This window comes from Chanodichthys erythropterus, chromosome 3 (genome assembly GCF_024489055.1).
Source record: "Chanodichthys erythropterus isolate Z2021 chromosome 3, ASM2448905v1, whole genome shotgun sequence".
Taxonomy (NCBI): domain Eukaryota; kingdom Metazoa; phylum Chordata; class Actinopteri; order Cypriniformes; family Xenocyprididae; genus Chanodichthys; species Chanodichthys erythropterus.
Window position 1 is genome coordinate 26,751,561 of NC_090223.1, and position 20,307 is coordinate 26,771,867.

Here is a 20,307-nt window from a genome sequence, read left to right on the forward strand (position 1 = left end):
GTGTTTACAGTTTTTTACAATCGCTAGGACACATTTCTCAATACTTAGGCCACTTTTTCAAAACTCTTCACACAGTTCTCCTAACCAACTTTCATCTTGGCACAGCAGTTCATTTCACATTCAAAATGCACTAAATCTACCAAAACACTTCATACATGTCTCAAATCAACTCATTCTTCCAGAACACTAGCAAAGGTTTTCACCCAGCAAACACGCTTTGTCACTTATAAAACATCGACCTAAAAACACTAACATCAGTTAGCAATATACAATGTTTTCGTTTTTAAAATTTCTTAACAAAACAAGAATGACACTCTCTACTGCTTATAATTCACTGCAGTTTATGTTACATGGTCCATGTTTACATTGCAGAACAAAATTATTCCTAAGTTTCCCCTTTTGAGTTGATGGTAATGAAATTAAAAAACGAATGCTTGTGTAGGTGTTCAGTTTCATCTAATTGTTTTGATAGTATTTGATTTTTTTTTAGATTCAGAATATATTTCATAACTATATTACTGTAGAAATGTAGCAAATTGCTGTCTTATTCAGTTTTGTTTTATGTTATTGTTTTGAACTCAAGTTTAACAGTTTTGAAAACAGTATGTAAGCATGTGCAAATTGGCCTGTACGTACAAAGAGTTTTGGCAGTTGTTGTGTCTGAGTGAGAAAAAAATTCATGAAATTTGAGAGTTGTAGTCATTGAATGCATTTTGTGCCAAAGCAATGATAATTGATCCTCAGTTTAGCCCACATAGACTTCTGTTGTGCTCACTGTGTGAAGAGTTTTGCAAAAGTGACCTAAGTATTGAGAAATGTGTCCTAGCGTCTGTAAAAAACTGTAAGTTCATTTTTATGCCAGGCGGTACAACCAAACGATCCAAAAGTTTGGAACCACTAAGATTTTTAATGTTTTTAAAAGAAGTTTCGTCTGCTCACCAAGGCTACATTTATTTCATTAAAAATACAGTAAAAAACAGTAATATTGTGAAATATTATTACAATTTTAAATAACTGTGTACTATTTAAATATATTTGACAAAGTAATTTATTCCTGTGATCAAAGCTGTATTTTCAGCATCGTTACTCCAGTCTTCAGTGTCACATGATCCTTCAGAAATCATTCTAATATGCTGATTTGCTGCTCAATAAACATTTATGATTATTTTCAATGTTGAAAACAGTTGGGTACTTTTTTTTTCAGGATTCCTTGATGAATAGAAAGTTCAAAAGAACAGCATTTATCTGAAATACAAAGCTTCTGTAACATTATACACTACCTTTCAAAAGTTTGGGGTCAGTAAGAATTTTTATTTTTATTTTTTTGAAAAGAAATTAAAGAAATACTTTTATTCAGCAAGGATGCATTAAATCAATCAAAAGTGTCAGTAAAGACATTTATAATGTTACAAAAGATTAGATTTCAGATAAACACTGTTCTTTTGAACTTTCTATTCATCAAATAATCCTGAAAAAAAAATATTGTACACAAATATGTTGTACAATTGTACACATTAAATGTTTCTTGAGCAGCAAATCAGCTTATTAGAATGATTTCTGAAGGATCATGTGACATTGAAGACTGGAGTAATGATGCTGAAAATTCAGCTTTACCATCACAGGAATAAATTACTTTGTCAAATATATTCAAATAGAAAACAGTTATTTTAAATTGTAATAATATTTCACAGTATTACTGTTTTTACTGTATTTTTAATTAAATAAATGTAGCCTTGGTGAGCAGACGAAACTTCTTTTAAAACCATTAAAAATCTTAGTGGTTCCAAACTTTTGGACTGTACTGTATATAGTTGTACCACCTGACATGGAAAGTGTACCAACCTACACATACTTGAAATGAACAGTTTTTACCAGTATTTGCAAGAGATCTACACACTTTTTCACTCCACAAGCATCAGTTAGGGTCCTCTGGATGATGTATTGTCATGTTTACTGTTATTGTAGTTGTGCCACCCTGACATTTGAGAATATACAATTGCTGGTAACAACAGCTGTAAAACAATAACATTTAAAAAATTTGTTTCAAAATGATGACACAGTATTTATTTTTTATTTTTGTATTATTAAGACACCATTTTAAATAGTTTTCTTAGTCTGTTTATTTGTTTGGACAGTTGCACCACCTGACATTTCGATAATAAAATAATATGTATTATTTAAATGTACTAAAAAATAGGTTTTAAATAAAGTGATACATGTCATGAATTTATCAAATTATTTTAAAAGGAAATAATGCACCTGGATACAAAAATATGCACTTATATAATTGACCCATATATATATATATATATGTTAGTTATATTATAGTACATTCTCAAATGTCAGGGTGACACAACTGCAATAACAGTAATGATGACAATGCATCATCCAGAGGACCCTAACTGATCCTTGCGGCAGAGTTAAAATGTCAGGTGGTACAACTACAGTATATATACACCTATAATATAATAATATAACATTTCCCAACAATGCTCTTGTTTCAGGTTTAGTTAATAAGCAGAGAGTCTATAAATTCCAGGAGTCAGCAGAGAGAATCTGCTGCTGTCAGATGTTATTGACTACAGAAAATCAGTCAGAAGGGGAAGGATGTCAAACTTCATTGCTTTTCCGTTACCCAGCAAATCCTCCTTTCCCGCCAAACAGATACATGCACTTACATCTGAATGATTTATATTCCAGCATACAAACTTGAACAAGATCACATAATTTCTCATGTAAATGATGCGGAGGGGGAGGGGGGGGGGGACTAAAAGGTCTCTATTACGCAGATTAGTGCGCAAAGACACACACACACACAGTCTGTAGTTTGCTGCTAACCACATCTGAGGCTTTTTGTAGTGTGTCAGGCACATCAGGGCCAAATATTTCCCCTACTGTGATATCGCTAATGGCTAATGCACCAGAAACACACAGAGGCACACATATTCCACACAGACAAACATACACATACAGTCTGTCCCACTGGAGCAGCATTAGCCCTGCGGCTAACCGGGCCAATATGAACCATCTGCCTCACCAGCTCAAAGTTTGAACTAACTGATTCCCAATGCATGACGAGATGTAAAAACCTCTCTAGTGAAATACATTATGATGTTATGGGTGCTCCAAACTTCAATGAAACTATGTCAGGTTAACCAAGCTAAACCCTGCTGAAAAAAATAGCACAGACCAAATGCGCAGGTTTAGTCAAGCTTAAATGACCAAGTTAAATGACCAGCTGCAACCATATTATTGCATAATGATGTAAAAAGAATGTTTTGGCCACTTTCATGCCTCATTTTTGCATGGCTGCACTATTCAAAGTGGTACAATAAGCAGCTTAAGCTGGTGCCATTGCCTGTCTACTACTGCATCAAGGTCATTACTGACAAAAATGCTTACTGACAGAATTTTTTGCCAAAAAGACCAAAAAGATGCATCATGACGTTAACTACATTATTGTAATTATCAAGGAAAACCATCTAATTAAAGAAAATTGTTGGGGATTGAGCCAGTCGAGCTGAAAGAGCTGAGCACTGCCCAAACCTCTATGCTAGCGTGTTAATTAACTGAAATGAAAGCAAATGCACAGGTGAAGTTGAACAGTTACATGTTAGTCAGAATGCATAATTACTGTTTATATGCCATTGCAGAAGCAAAGTGCTACACATGATGCAATATCCCAAACATTAATTAAAGTGAATTAAAAGAGTGGTTAATTCACAACACGTTATCTTCTACAGGGTCAATGCTTCATTGTACTCAGTATTTGCTATTATTATCACAACAAGGCCAGTTTTCACATTCTTTTGTATGCTTTTATATCCTTCCTGTTAAAAGAGGCAAACACCTCAAATGTAAAAATCAATGTTTTTTTAAAATTTAATATTTTGTATTTTGAGGAAATTTTTTGGTACTAAGTAATATTTATGGATTAATTATTATCCATTTGTTTCCATAATTTTTTACAATACAATACAATTAATTAATCCATGCATAAAAAAATTCAGTTAACCCCTTTATTGCTGTGTGCTTTTTTCTGCATCATGGTTGATTTATAGGTTGTAACCCACAAAAAGTTCTCTGTATTTCCATATATTTTTATTATTTCCTATTAATTTCTATGATGGTAATTTCTGACTGCGATGAGTACAATTGTGACTATTTTTTGGACCATCTAACCTTTTCGAATCATGTCCACAATTTTTTTTTGTTTTTTTTGTTTACATTGCAAATGCCACAAAAGTCTTCAAGTACAGCCATTCCAATAAAGTAAAAATAAATAAATAAATAAGAAATTGAAACGTAAAATGTTTTACTCAAAAGTTACCAAAGAGCACCAGGGGGTCAAAAAAACAACATTTTAATTAAGAAAAGATTATTTATTTAAAAAAAAATCTGTGGAAAATGTGGGTGAAAGTTACATTTTGACATTATCATAAACAGTGTTGGGGTAACGCATTACAAGTAACTTGAGTTACGTAATAAAATTACTTGTTTTCAAGTAACTTGTAACGTAACACATTACTTTTAAATTTAAGTTTCCTATTCCCATTTATTGACTGACAGCTCTCCTGTCCCTATGTTGAGAGAAATCATAAAAAAGTGCAGAGGTGTTGTGTGCGCTGTGTATTGTAATGTAAGAATAAATGTGAGAAAAAAAAGAAAAAAAACCCTGATTGCGTATTACTCAAAATGAATAAAAAGAGTGAAATGGAATCTCAGACTATTATGCAAACCTGCAATAATTAAACATATTGAATTACACAAATATACATTATGTGTTTAATCTCACTTTATTAACCAATGTCTTTGCTGCTGACCTTCGATGATCCACTTCAACCATACTATTAAGCAAAAATGACTTTAGATAAACATCACGTCTTGTTTTTACTGTTGAAGTAAGTGTTGAACTTTCTTCTGCATCCTATTCTTCTTCAATCCAGAATGGCAGCACAGCTGAAAGTTTTTTTTAAACTGTGCCCTCTACTGTACAAGCATGAATTTGCATTTCTTTCAGCCTTATTCATTTCATTGTTGGTGTGAAAGGGCCTTTACATTTGCCAAAAATAGAAGGTTTTTGTTGTTGTTGTTATTAAAAACAAACAAGCAAGCTCAGCCCAGATGAGAAAAAGTAACGCAAAAGTAATGTAAGGCATTACTTTTCATAAAAAGTAACTAAGTAACGCAATTAGTTACTTTTTTAGGGAGCAACACAATATTGTAATGCATTACTTTTAAAAGTAACTTTCCACAACACTGATCATAAACTAAAATGTTTTCTCCCCCATTAAGGAAGTGACTATATTGATTAGGACGGAATCTGTAGATTACTATAGTTGAGGCCTACAAGTTCCTGTCCAAGTGCCACAACCAAGTCTTTAAGTGAGTTTAGGAGCCAGTTGGGGGCAATTAAGACTGATTTGGGACGCCTGCAGTTAGTGTTTCCACCTGTGATTATCACTAGCGTCTTAATAAGAATTTTGCTGAAAAGTAACAGTTTAATTAAAGACCACATGTTTCTGTAATGAAAGGGGAACATGCTGAGAAAATAACAGCATGACTGGAAATGTCTCACATAATACACTCTCACGCAATCCAATCCAGCATATGTACGGCCAATCAGAAATTCATTCATCACACACATTAACAACCATCATCATGATTAACGATCATTTTCTATCAATAAATGACTGAATGATGGTTGATTGCTGCTCTGTTCTGAAGTACGGCCGTAGGTGACACAGACTGAGCCGTTTAAAATATTTAATTGCTGAACAGAAAAGCGGGTGAACAGGGATATTCTTATTGAACACAGCTGGGAGCAGATGAATGGAGCATGTGTAGATGTTTCTCAGATTCCATGTCGACATGCTCTGTTCATGACAACATTCTCCTGAGGGCAACAGCGAAAGTGAGACCTGAACCCAAGCTCTGAGGTGCATTTAAAGATCATGTCGCCACATTCCTACAACCCTGATCCATCAGAGATCAATCGAAGTGTTTAGTTTAGGTTTAGCACAGTCCAGATTCAAGATCAATATAACTGGCATTTTAGTGTTTAATCAATTATCATGTCAGGTTTTGTTTTAAATACATTATATTGACATATTTCTACCTAAATTTCCCAATGACAATCAGCATGAATCTCTACACTAAGAGCAAATTGTCCTCTAACTGCCTCTGTTCTGGCTAACAGATCATTATTAATAATATTTTAAACTTATTTTAAAAATACTTTTTATGCCAAATTTACACTGCAAATGTGGCACAGAAGCGCTTCTGAAGTGGCATTTAGGTGTCTTTACACAGACTTTTCAATGCTGCACAGAGTTGGCATAAATGCTTTACACAGCAATTTCAACTGTATACTCTCAAGATCCATTAATGTACTAAAAACATATTTAAATCAGTTAATGTGTTCAAATATTCTCGTCGCTTTATAATATTAATATTGAAACACTGTACTCACATGAACTGATTTAAATATGTTTTTAGTACATTAATGGATCTTGAGAGAGGAAATGTCATTGCTGGCTATGCAGGCCTCACCGAGCCATCAGATTTCAACAAAAATATCTTAATTTGTGTTCTAAATAGTAATAAATTACATTATTTTCATTTTTGGGTGAACTAACCCTTTAAGTCTGCTGTAAGATAGGCCCTTAGACAACCAATTTTGTAGTTGAAAGAGAATTTTCTAAGCTGACATTAATGTTTAATTACTTTGCAGTTTGTGAAATGTCTCCTAAATATGTGAAATTGATAAAAAATAAACTTAAACTATCTGTCAGGGAGAAAGGGCATTTGATGTTGTTATTTTCTTTTTAATTTAACCAATCAGAAAATATCTGATTTTTAAACTGACTTTAGAAGTCTTATTTTCCTGTTAAAATATCTCAAAACTATAAATTTACTTGAGAAGCAACATTGCATTATAAATTTAGATGAGAAGCAACACTGCATAAAACATTCTGACATTGTCAGAAATGTATCTTCAATAAGACAGTATTTTGTCTTACTGCACTGGCAGATTTCATGTTTTAATTATGAATACGTTTAAACAAGTGGGAAAAAAATGTGCCAGTGCAGTAAGACAAAATATTATTGAAGATACCATCTATGTATCAAATTTCACTTTGAAAAGTAAACTTATTTTAAGGATTTCTATATATATTTACATAAAAAATAAATACATTTTATACTTTTGATCAGTTCAATGCATCCTTGCTGAATAAAACTACTAATTTCTTTCTTGAAAAAAAAAAATCTTATTGACCCCAAACTTTTAAACTGTTCCGTATCTATCCATTTTAACATACCTTACCTTCACAATCACCTTAGTGTAAAATAAGCCATCTTCAGGTTCACCAAAGGACTGAATATTATACGGCTCACTGGAGGGGCAGGAAGTTTGTGGGCAGCCATCTTCCCGTGTGGCCTATACTGGCTTTGAGGAGACAGTACAAGTGATTCACAAGGCAGCACATCAGTCACGCATACAGCAGAGAGCTGGCCGGAGCGAAGTGCCTCATTCTCCTGGTCGTTATCATGAAAGACACAGACCCTTCTCGTATTCCACAGCCCAGCGTTCCTGGCAACTGTTGCTTTAGAAATGTCCCAAGGTTCCATCCTGCCCTGAATCTCAGCCTGTGGAACAGAGCATGTTGAGACAATGATGCCACAAGGGAAATAACGGAACCTTGAAGAGCAGCCGACCACAAGTATTTTCAATTGCACTGGAATCAGGTCACGCTTACTCTTCCTGCACACCTACACAATTTTAATGCAACCACTGAAGCACTTGCCAGTAGGGATGAGTGAATTGAGAGGGTTGGTTGTTAGTTAAGTGTTAGTGAGATGTTGTGACAGCACTGAGAGTTCAAAGATGGCTCAGTCCTGGACGATCGGTGAAGGTTACGATCAAGGATTCTCCCAGTGAGGGATCTGGTTGGATGCTAAAGGTGCAAACAGAAGGAAGTTAAAAAAGGACGTTTGGAGCAGTGATTGAAACATTCTGTGAAAGCATAAAGATAAAATGACACAAGAATTGTGATACAGAATTGAAATACAGAATAATTATGAATGAGACTACATATAGGTAAATAAAAATGCACAAAAAGATGAGATTCATGAGAAGTAGTACATAAAATGTTAAAGACTAATATAAAAAATAAACCAGTATGGTGTGTGGTGACACTCAATTCTGTTAGTAACAGCATCCATTTTTAGAGTTCTTATACTATTCCTGTTTAAAAATGGAAAATGATATGTAAGGGATAATGTTCATCCAGCCGTTCGTTATCGCAAAATACACCCCAACAGCATAAGTAAATAATTACACACAAAATATTGATTTGAGTTGAAACATTTTATTAGCTCATTAAATGTTTCCGCAAACAGTTCTTAGCAAGCAGCTTGGAGCCTATTTGAACAAACAAGTTCAAACAAGATGGACATTTAAGGGATAATGTACAGTCCTATCACTTATTACAAGGCTTTTTACCACATGCATGAAAGACGAGGACATGAAACACTGATTTGAGAGGAAATCATTTTAAAATCCTACCTGTTTGTTATTTTGTAATCCATTAGTGTACACAACAATAGTTCTAGCACTTCAGCAATATTATTGTATATAGGCCTAGTATTAAAGGGTTAGTTCACCCAAAAATGAAAATTCTGTCATTTATTACTCTCCCTCATGTCGTTCCACACCCGTAAGACCTTCGTTAATCTTTGGAACACAAATTAAGATATTTTAGTTGAAATCCGATGGCTCTGTGAGGCCTCCATAGGGAGCAATGACATTTCCTCTCTCAAGATCCATTAATGTACTACAAACATATTTAAATCAGTTCATGTGAGTACAGTGGTTCAATATTAATGTTATAAAGCGATGAGAATATTTTTGGTGCGCCAAAAAAACAAAACAAAATAAGGACTTATTTAGTGATGGCCGATTTCAAAACACTGCTTCATGAAGATTCGGAGCACAAATTAATCAGTGTATCGAATCTGCTGTTCGGAGCGCCAAAGTCATGTGATTGGCACGTGATTCGATTCATTTGTGCTCCGAAGCTTCCTGAAGCAGTGTTTTGAAATCGGCCATCACTAAATAAGTCGTTATTTGTTTTTTTGGCGCTCCAAAAATATTCTTGTCGCTTTATAATATTAATATTGAACCACTGTACTCACATGAACTGATTTAAATATGTTTTTAGTAGCCTACCTTTATGGATCTTGAGAGAGGAAATGTCATTGCTCCCTATGGAGGCCTCACGGAACCATCGGATTTCAACTAAAATATCTTAATTTGTGTTCTGAAGATGAATGAAGGTGTTACGGGTGTGGAACGGCATGAGGGTGAGTAATAAATGACAGAATTTTCATTTTTGGGTGAACTAATACTATTAATAATAAGTCATCTGGTTTTATTTGGATAAATACTGTCGATAACTGAGCATTTGAAAGACATGAAAGAAGTGTTAACCTCAAATGCCGCAATGAGGAGACATTATACATCATTGCTATTGATGACAATCATTATAACTGACCACAGAATATCACGAATGACCAATCAGAATCAAGCAATTAAGAGAGCCTTGTAATAAAATGGAATATGGAGTGCTTCTCAAATGGAAGGCTGCATCCTAGTGAGGATTTCCTTCCTAGTCCAGTCCTTCAGAAGCTTGTAGGCTAAAGTCCTCCTCAGCAATAAACGCTGGAATGAGACGGTCTAGTAAGTGTGCATGGCTACATCACACATGTTCCTGCCCCCACGGTCACGGCACAAAAATACTATCGAAACTTAATTTAAAGACTAAAAACTTAGTCTTTTTATTAATGAAATCCAGTGAATGACAACCAGTTTAGTGTTAAGTGATTAATTTACACCAAAACAAAAGATACCATGTATGCCTTCATCTCCAAAAACATTTATTTTTCTCTTATATTTCATAGTGAACTCAGACAATCTCAGTGCCAATTCAGTTCTTTTGATTGAATTGGAATGTGTGCAAAAGATTGTGGATGTGAAGGACACACTTGACGCATCCTTCAAAATGAGCTGAATTAAGGACACAAAACAAAGGCTGCCTTCCAAAGATCCTTCAAATTGAGCTGGCCTTCAGTGGTGCTTAAAGACATGGCAGCTAAGATATGCGGCCTTAGGACGCAGCTTTTCATTTGAGAAACATCCATATACTCTTTCACTAAGTCCCCCTTTAAAGGGCTATATGTAGAATTCAGAAACCTTTGTTATTAGTGACACCGGTGGCCATTAAGTGAACTGCAGCCAACAACTTATTGCATGTGCTTGCACTCGTAATGTACAAAAGACTGAATGTGATTCAATGCCCTGATATACTCACAGCGAAGTTGTGGAATTACCTGTACCTTCTCAGCATTATACTGTTAACAAACAATTCACAGGCATCATGTCGACAGATTAGGTGATTAAAATTAGACTGTTATTATTGTTTGATTATAAAGTATATTTGAGACTACAGGCTATATAGTTGTGGTTATGTGAGACTATAGATTGAATGAATCCCTTTTCTTTGCATAAAACATTGACATTACAAAACCGAATAGCTCGTTCAGCATTATCCTGAACATTGTATAAAGCATCCGTTTCGTGTGTCATAGAATGGAAGAGAGGCTCTCGGGAGCGCATGTAAACGTCATTCTTTTCACTTTCCCGGTAAAAACGTCCTGAGTCCTTAACATAAAAATCAGTCTACAGGCTTTCATAGACAACCTAGGAAGTTGAGGAAGCATTTGTGCTTTTTTTATTTTTATAAAGGATCTGTATGTTCTGGATTTTCTAAACAATTTTATGCAAATGATTCACTTAAAATCTTTACATAAACATATTGATTCAGGTCATTGCAGTGTTGAAAGTGAATGGTTTGCAACAGTTCTGTTCACTTATACTAATGTGATCGGCTATAATCACTTTAAAATAAAGTTCTTCTCATTTTTATTGACTGTAAGAAGTATTTGCCTCAACTTCAATTTGTCGTCTCTGCAGTTTTTAACCACATTACTACATAATTTCAACATTTATTTACAGAAAACATATAAAAATACTTCCCAATGTCATAATTCTTTCCTAAAATAAATCTTCAGCACTTTATGAGATGAAAAAAAAAAAATCATACCATTCACAAAAATCTCATGTTCATTCCTCACCTCAAGACACGTCTTGCCAGGTTTCTAAGACTTGTAGACAAAAGACTTGAATAAGTGAGACGTGACTTGGACCGAATGCAAAACTCTGGTGTGGAATCATGTCTGGTTTGTATCGCTCACCCTGGTTTGCCAAGTGCCCTACTGAGAAACTGATGGTGTACAATCCTGTCTCTTTTTAGGGCCCTGACAGAACTGCTGAAACAGCCAGGCGAGGCCGGGGGCGTGGACAGAGGAGGAGGCCACCACCCAATCGGATCCAATGGCATCTCTGGCAGGTCAATGCGCACCAACAACGGTGAGTCAGAGCTCCAGACGTATACTATAGACTGTAGAGTCTCTGCTGAGCACAATCACAGGGACTCAAAGACAAAATTGAACGTCAAATGAAATACAGTGAATATCAAACATTCAACGCTGGGGGAAAAAGGGACCTTGACAGATTGCTTGCATTTCTGCTTCTATCACCATATCTCAGATATGAGCTCTGCAGATTTTGGCACAGAAATGTGAATTTTTGAAGGTATTGATCATGTAAATATTTAAATATGCGAGTTAAAATACTTTCTCTATCCCGGCTTAATATGCAGCTTAATATGTACTTTATGCTTATCCAGTCAGACTTATGTTTTTAATTCTTTTGACTTGTACCAAAGCCCCTTTCCGGCAAGTCATTTCATTCGGCGACCATGTTTGAAATGCCTCTTGGGCAGCTATTTCAGTCATGCAAGTGCAGCTCCTATCTCTTTGAGTGGGGAAACATCAAATTCTCCAAAGCTGTTCACCAAGCTTATGATTAAATTTCATATTTGAAATCACCAATGAAATCTGACTCATAAATTATACACAACAGCTTAAATAAAGCATAAAATTAATGGAAAACCAAAGTTAAAAATATAGCCATGTTATCATTGTAAAAAACTCTGAGTGAAATCATACCTTGACAAAGGCTTTGTTAATAAAAACTTTTTGCAAGTTAGTGTGCGGTCAAATCTTATGTATATTTAGCCATGTCATCATTTAACATCATTCTTGCACAATCACGATCCATTAAATGATTGTCAGATACACATTGGCCAACAACATTATTGATGAGACCTCAGCAACAGCACTGAGGCTTTAAAGGCTATCACCTTTTGACCCTGTGAGGGTAATGAACTGGAATGAGGGAGTAATTAAATTTGCGGATATGAGAGATCCTACTGCTGCTCCCTCTCAGCCTTGGAAGAGGAAGTGGCTTAACGAAGCAACTGTGCTAATTAAGGCATAATTAAGAAACTTCAGCCAAAACCTGCTCATCAAGAACACACTGTCCTTCTGTCTGAGAATTAGGGACCCATTTATCTCTCTATCTCACACACGCGATTCATCACAGGTGTGAGTATTTCTTGAGAGTGTGAGAATTTCCACTGTGTCAGTGTTTCTGCTCGTTCTTCTTTTATCTTCTTCCTTTTCTAAATCCACCTCTTCATTGAGTGTTTAATTAAGTGCTCATTAAACCAGCTTGATCACACAAAGGGTCACAAGGATTTAAGAACGATCCATCTGCATACACACACACACACACACACACACACACACACACACACACACACACACACACACACACACACACACACACACACACAAAGAGTCGTGACAAGTAAACCCATGTTGACACAGGTGGTCAGGAAGGACGGATGAATGGAAATGAGAGCACCACCATTAAATTAATTTCTTGATAAATATAATCATAATGGCATTGAATAATTATGTTGACATTATTGTGTGATAAAGTCTAATTTCAGTTGGTTCATTATCTTAAAGGGTTTGTTCACCCAAAAATGAAAATTCTGTCATTAATTACTCATCCTAATGCAGTTCCACACCCGCAAGACCTTCGTTGATCTTCGGAACACAAATTAAGATATTTTTGTTGAGATCTGATGGCTCAGTGAGGCCTGCATAAGGAGCAATGACACTTCCTCTCTCAAGATCCATTACATATTTAAATCAGTTTGTGTGAGTAAAGTGGTTCAATAATAATATTATAAAGCGACAAGAATATTTTTGGTGCGCCAAAACACCCAAAATAACGACTTATTTAGTGATGGCCGATTTCAAGACACTGCTTCATGAAGCTTTGTTATGATTCTTCTGTGTCAAATCATGATTCGGATCGCATGTCAAACTGCCAACGGCTGAAATCACATGACTTTCGTGCTCCGAACAGCTGATTCGACACGCTGATTCATTTATGCTCTGATGCTTCCTGAAGCAGTGTTTTGAAATCGGCCTTCACAATGTAAGTCGTTATTTAGTTGGCAAACCAAAAATATTCTCATTGCTTTATAATATTAATATTGCATCACTGCACTCACATGAACTGATTTAAATATGTTTTTAGTACCTTTATGGATCTTGAGAGAGGAAATGTCATTGCTCCCTATGCAGGCCTCAAGGAGCCATCGGATTTCAACAAAAATATCTCAGTTATAAAATAATTTTCATTTTTGGGTGAACTAACCCTTTAACATAGCAATCTAGTTCATTTCAACAAAACAAAAGAGCAGTGTGGAAACATTAGGCATAGAAAAATATATAATAAATGTGTATAAATAAAACAACAAATTATATATAATTATACTATGGAGCTGCTGAATGCTTGAATCTGATTGGTTGACGAATGTTCTAAGGTTTTCAGGGAAATGCATGGCTAAAGTAGTTCCAGGCAGGTCTTGATCACATTAAATGTCCATATCACTCTGCCAAATGATTTCAGTTATTTCAAAGGTCCTTACAGCCTACAACAGCTAAGACACAGAACCCACAATGACACCGACCAATCAAATATAGTGAACAATAGGATAAAAATGGTAAATTAATGTCATGTTTTTTTGCCACAAAATTATGTACACTCACACAGAAGCGTGTTGTCAGTGCTGCTCTGACAATTTTATCAGTAAAATAGTTTAGCAGCTTAAAAGCTGCATAACATTTCACATTAGCGAGAAAATAACTGTTATTGAAGCTTATAAACTTACAGTTTCGCTATTAGTAGAGACACTGCTGCCGAACACTGTTTTGAGAGATGCACAGACTCAGGTAATTCACACACGCTTAATCTCTCTCTCCAATAACTGCTATAGTTATTATAAACTCTAATAGTCTGCTATCAATGGCTCAAGCCTCCGTTACTAGCTCTAAAACGACGCTTCAAAATTAGCAACAGAAGTGTGGGATGAGATGGGATTAGTCCTACACACAAGAGTGTTTTAAGGACAAAAACCTGAAAAATGTCTAAAAATACAACATCTGAACAGTCTTGAGGTGTGGTAACCGTAGTATAAGTGAAATAATTGACTCTGGTCCACCTAGGGTGTGCATTATTTTCTAATAATTCAATGGCCCGTCATCAGTTATTCCTTACATAACCTTAAGTTTTGGATTTTAAAGTGGTCTGCAATCTCTGTTGAAAGAGTCCACCACCTGAAAAAGTTTGAGAACCACTTTCCTTGAGGAAAGAAATGACATTTGAGGAATCAAGAAAACCAATAGGTGAGGGAACCTGGCAGAGAAAAATAGAATTTAAATGAATAAATAGTGAGAGAGAGAGATGGGAGGGAAGGAAAAAGACCTAAGGGGAGGAATAAAGAAAAAGAGAATGAGACAAGAGGAAAGATGAATGAGTGTGGGAGAGGAATGGTGTGGGTGTGATAGGCTGTCGAATGGAAGGAGAATTAGAGTGATGTTTAGAGAGGAGAATGAGAACTGAATGAAAGAACTGTCTCTCCCTCTTTCATCATCCTTCCATCCCAGCTCATCAACTCTCGGAAATCCTAGGGTCATGACATTCTCCCGAAGCGTATGCTTTCAATAAGTACCATTATGACTTTTATAGTTCCAATTATGATTGTTGTTAGGGATGTTTGCGATGAATCACAATTTAATCATATCTAAGTTTTGCATAAACGCAATGCATTAAATTCAGGTGTATAGCTCAACCCACAGTGATTGTGCTACGGACAATTGATTGGTTGAGGAGAGGTGCATTACATTTTCAACTTGTGAATGAAAAATGGGGGAAAACATCCCATAGAATTACATTAAAGGAGTGGCTTGAGCCATATCTAGAGACACGGGTCAGGTCTTTTGACCTCTCAACCACCCAGAGCAATCACATGACAATGCCCTGGCAATCACCCACAAATACCCTAGCATCATAGTGGCAAGTTTTGCACTTTTTTTTTGGTCAGGATTGGAAGGAAAATGGATGCTGCCAAGTATATCTAAATTCTTGAGGAAAACATACATCCCTCTGCTAGACAGCTGAAGATGGGCAGGTCATTCAGCTTACAACATGACAATGATCCTAAACATACCGCCAAAAGAACAACGCAATAGCTTAAGGACAGAAAGGTAAACATCCTTGAGGACCAGGACTTTCCGCTAACCTTAAATCCCATAGAAAATCTTTGGATGGAATTGAAGAGAACAGTCCATTGCTGCTCACCAAAGAATTTGACTGAACTTGAGTAATTTTGCAAGGAAGAATGTGCAAATATTCCCCAATCTAGGTGTGCAAAGCTAGTACAGACATATTCAGAAAGATTAATGGCTGTGATTGAAGCAAAAGGTGGATCAACGAAGTATTAAATCAGTGGACTGATGACTTTCCCAACCCTGTTATTCTAGTTTTTTGATTAATTTTCAGAACTGTTGCTTTTTCTTTCATTAGTTTGATGTTGAAAGGCAAGATTTGTAAATAATGCTAGAAAAGTTTTTTTTTTTGGAATTGGTTTTGATTTCAGGCTGTACGACATTTAACTGTTTCAAAGGGGTTTGATGATTTTCTATGGGCACTGTAAGTATCTTAGCTTTCTTGTAGTCAGCTTTTGAACACAGCACAAAGACTTTAATTTGAGCTACACATTTAAAAAAAATGAGTGTGTGATTGACAGCTTGCCTGTGACAGGTGGAGAGATGTTCTTGTTCATTGTACAGTAAATCTTACAGTTCATCTTTGCTGTCTGACCGAGCAGTCAAACGCCTCTGGAAACGCCTTTAGGCAAAAACACTTCCATTTTTTTTTTCACCTGCTCTGGAGAGATGCATCTCTTAAGCAGACTATTTTACTGCTGAAATAAGCATGTTTTAACTGCATTTCTGAAGATGCAGATCTCACGGGTCTGGCCGAGTGCAAAATGCTTCATATGTGCAGCTAATGAGTGCAACAGCATGAGTTGTCACACTGTTTGCATTTGATGATGAGACATTGCGTTGTTTGTGTGCGTGTAAGAGAGAAAGACTCTGTGCCATATGTGCCAATCATGTTCTTGGCAGACAGCATGTGTGTGTCAGTGTGTGTGTGTGTGTGTGTCGGCCGACGCGGGTTGTACAGACCACCCATGAAAAACACATCCATCACATCAAAAATGTGTGTGTGTGTTGAGGGTGACGTGTGTCCATATGTCTGGGAGTATATTTTTATCAGTGTTGCTACTATACATGCAGTCCAGCACTGGTTGTATGAATAAATAGGATACATCTGAACAGAAATGGCAGCAGGTTGAAGAAAAAAAGAAAAAGACATTTTTTCTCAATTAAAAATGCAATTTTTTGTGAAAAATTACTATAATACTACATGTCTGTTGACTTACTCAGAAGATTATATATATATATATATATATATATATTTTTCTATAATATAAATGCTTGATATAGATTTAATATTTTTCACATATGCCCTTAAGAATCTGCACCAGTGTGACTGGCAAGACATTTACTGTGCCTGCATCATGTGTGTAAAGTGTAATGAAGTGGAAGTTTGATCACACCATCACTTACCAACCAGTTCCAGCGGCCTTCCGCTGACCCCAGCAGCTGTGGGTACCACACACAAACAAACAAACACACACACACACACACATACAAACACACGCACATACACACGCACACACTTCAGTCTCAGATGTACTGAACAAACAGCAGGACATTATCCCAATCTTCCAATCTTCCACAGCAGGACAGAGCATTCATTTCATCGCTGCATGTCTTCATAACAGGGTTAAACTGATCTGAGGCCTGTTCTAATGCTCACTGATCTAAGCTCTTTTGATGTTTCCAGAGAGCAGAGGTGATTTCTGCACTGAGCCTGAAGCTAAACTGGCTGCAGAACCAGTAATCAGGATCCGTTAGCAGCCATGATGCTCTCTCATGGAGAATCACTGCAAAAATACAGTTCTTAACACTTATTTTTCAGACAAAATATCTAAAAAATATTTAAAACAAGATAAATGTACCCGAGAAGCATCAGTGCATAAGATATTAAGACTTGTTTTCAGAGAAAGTATCTTTAATGACTGCATTAAAACAAGTTTAAAAAATCTGCCAGTGCAGTAAGACATAATGCACATATTTTCAAGATGCAAACTATGAAAACAAGTCTTAATATTTTATGCACTGTTGCTTCTTAAGTACATGTATCTTGATTCAAATCATTTTAGATATTTTGACTAAAATATAAGACAAAAATAACCAAACATATTAAGATATTTTTACAGGAAACTAATTCAAAAAGACTCATATGAACATGAATGTCAAATCATGTGAGTTGTTGAGGAGAAGTACTAATACTTTTTCTAAGGAATCGCCAAAAAATAAATATAAAATTGAGATTTTGTTGTTGCTAGTAAACAATCACCCAGAATACCATAGGAACTAAATATCAATGTGGCAAACACCACTTCAAAACATGTAAATGTCTACTGTAAGTAGGGTAGGATGTTGATAATTCTTTACTGTGATGTTCTGCTCTGGCAGGATCTCAAAGCCCTTTGTATTTCTCCTAATTAAGAAGATTATTACAGCGTGACCTTCTGCATACAGCCTGTTACCGCTGAAAGGTCATCTTAGAAAAGGTGGAATCTCAAGAAAGACAAAAATCACAAGTGCTTCATAAAAAAAAAAAAAAAAAAAATCAAATAGAATGTTTGAAGATGTCTTGATGATCACAAAGGAAGAGAAATATTTGGAATGAGCTGTTTGTGTGTTGTAGTAGGACAATATTTGAAATCAATGCTTTTGCACAACAAAAATAGTTAGGGTTAGCTGTGGAAGTTCCCTCCCCTTACATTCACACAAGATATGCGCCAATCACGAAATACATTAAAATGGGCTTTACCAAAATAAATAAAACAATAAAATGATTAAAAGTTACATTCCAATAGACCGTATAGACATAATAGTGATGCACAATTTAAAGTGATGATTCAAATCAAGGTCAAACCAAACGAAAAAAAAAAATTCTCTCCAAACTCATTCTCTCCAATCTTTTTCCAAAGCTAACAAAACAACGTACTGTACTGTGGTCAGACCCATAATCATCTGGTGCAACTGTGCAATTCAGTTAAAGTTGCACTTTGAAAGGATCGATGTCGGCATGTCGCCATGGCAATTTAACAACAGGAAGCTTCCTGCAAATGCACCAATCATAAAGCTGTCATAGAATATGTCAATCAAACATGCATTGATGTCTGTGTGAAAGGAGTATGATTAAAGGGGAAAGAGAAAAGTACAATGTGAGAGTAAGCGAGAGGGAGAAAGAACGAGAGATCAAGTTGAGATATGCTTTTTAGGAAATGGAGTGGAAAGCCTGAAAATACGAAAAACTCAGAACAGTGGAAAATGTTGCCCTTTCAACCCCTCTCCTTCCATCTGAAAGAGGTTTAAATGTCACAAGGCAGATGGTACATGTGGTCTGAACAGAGACACCGAAATGTCAAGCATAGAAGGATGACGTATTTATGCATTTCTGTTAATACGTGACTTTAATCCTAGAATGCTTATGTGGCGAGTTCTTTTTTTTTTTTTTTTTTTCGGCATTTTTCGCATTCCATCCAAAATTTAGTTAGATATATGGGTTTAAAGTCACATTCATGTCCTTCCAATCCATCTGTGGAACACAAAAGCCTGTCACTCTTTTCCATGCAATCACAATGAATGAGGAACTGAGATTTGAAAGCCTCAAAAAGGACACAAAAGCATCATAAAAGTCTTCTTGAAGTAGTGTGTTCAACCGAGAAATAGTGATGCCTGACTTATAAATAAGTCATTCATGGAATGAAAAGTTTTGATTCATTGATTGATTTGAATCACAATGGCTGGAAGAGAAGATTATTAGAAAATAAGTTAAATCTTAGTTGGTTTCTTGCACCAACTTATTGTATGAGTTTGTAGTAATACCCCTAGTTTCTATACAGAGGAATTCAATGCAATGGATTGAAAAATGTGTGCATAAGTGAGTTTGAGTTAAAAACTAATCTGGTATTTGACTTTCCAAAAATTGTATGTATTAAGATAGACAAGCTGTAGGCGCGATGCGTGTGTGTGTGTGTGTGTGTGTGTGAGAGAGACTCATCTAGTTTGACCTTCGTATATGTGACAGATGTTTTCAGATGTCCTCAAATCCAACTGTTTTTCATTGCTCTGTGGAAAACGGATGGTCAAATCCTGCAAAAGCTGTGTCAGAAGAAATGCTCTGATTTAGATTTATGTGCATGAAAAAGAGCATGACAAGTATTTCTAAACCTTTCTAAATTTCAAAGAAAAAAAATGAAAATGTATAATACAACTTATATATACAACTATACAACTTAATGTCAAAAAAGTGGTCTGTAGGAATTCCGTCCTTCAAAAAATTTGGAATATTATGGAGCCCAAGGGGACATGGTGATGGGGAAGAAGAAGAAAAAGAGATGGAAGGTGTTGTAAAATTACATTTCAATGCTTCTGCGTTCTCTCACAACTTTTGTTGTGTTCTCTCGCAAATGTATTACGCTCCCCTTGAGAAACTTTGTGTTCTTTATTAGCTATAGCAAATATCAAAGACTCTCAAGGGAACTCAAATGCATTAAATATAATTTTTTCCTTCAATCAATTTTTTTTTAACCATCACCATGTCCCCTTATGGGTCTGTAGAATATACATCCACATGGACTACTTTCATGGGGTATTTTTGTCCTTTTTGAAGCTTGAAAGCTACAGTATTGCTTCATTGTAATTGAATGGAAAAAGACATGGAATCTTCAAAAATTGTTCCACAGAAGAAAGAAAGTCATACAGTGAGGAAACAAT

The 20,307-nt window shown here is 35.7% G+C and overlaps 1 protein-coding gene across 1 annotated transcript in view; it reads left to right on the forward strand.

The window, feature by feature from the left end:
* The window catches only part of LOC137010397 (protein shisa-8), an 86,326-nt gene that overhangs the window by 34,419 nt on the left and 31,600 nt on the right, over positions 1 to 20,307 (forward strand). Inside the window, exon 2 of the mRNA XM_067372556.1 lies at positions 11,376 to 11,491. Coding sequence (XP_067228657.1) covers positions 11,376 to 11,491 — 116 coding nt within the window. The remainder of the gene's footprint in view (positions 1 to 11,375; positions 11,492 to 20,307) is intronic.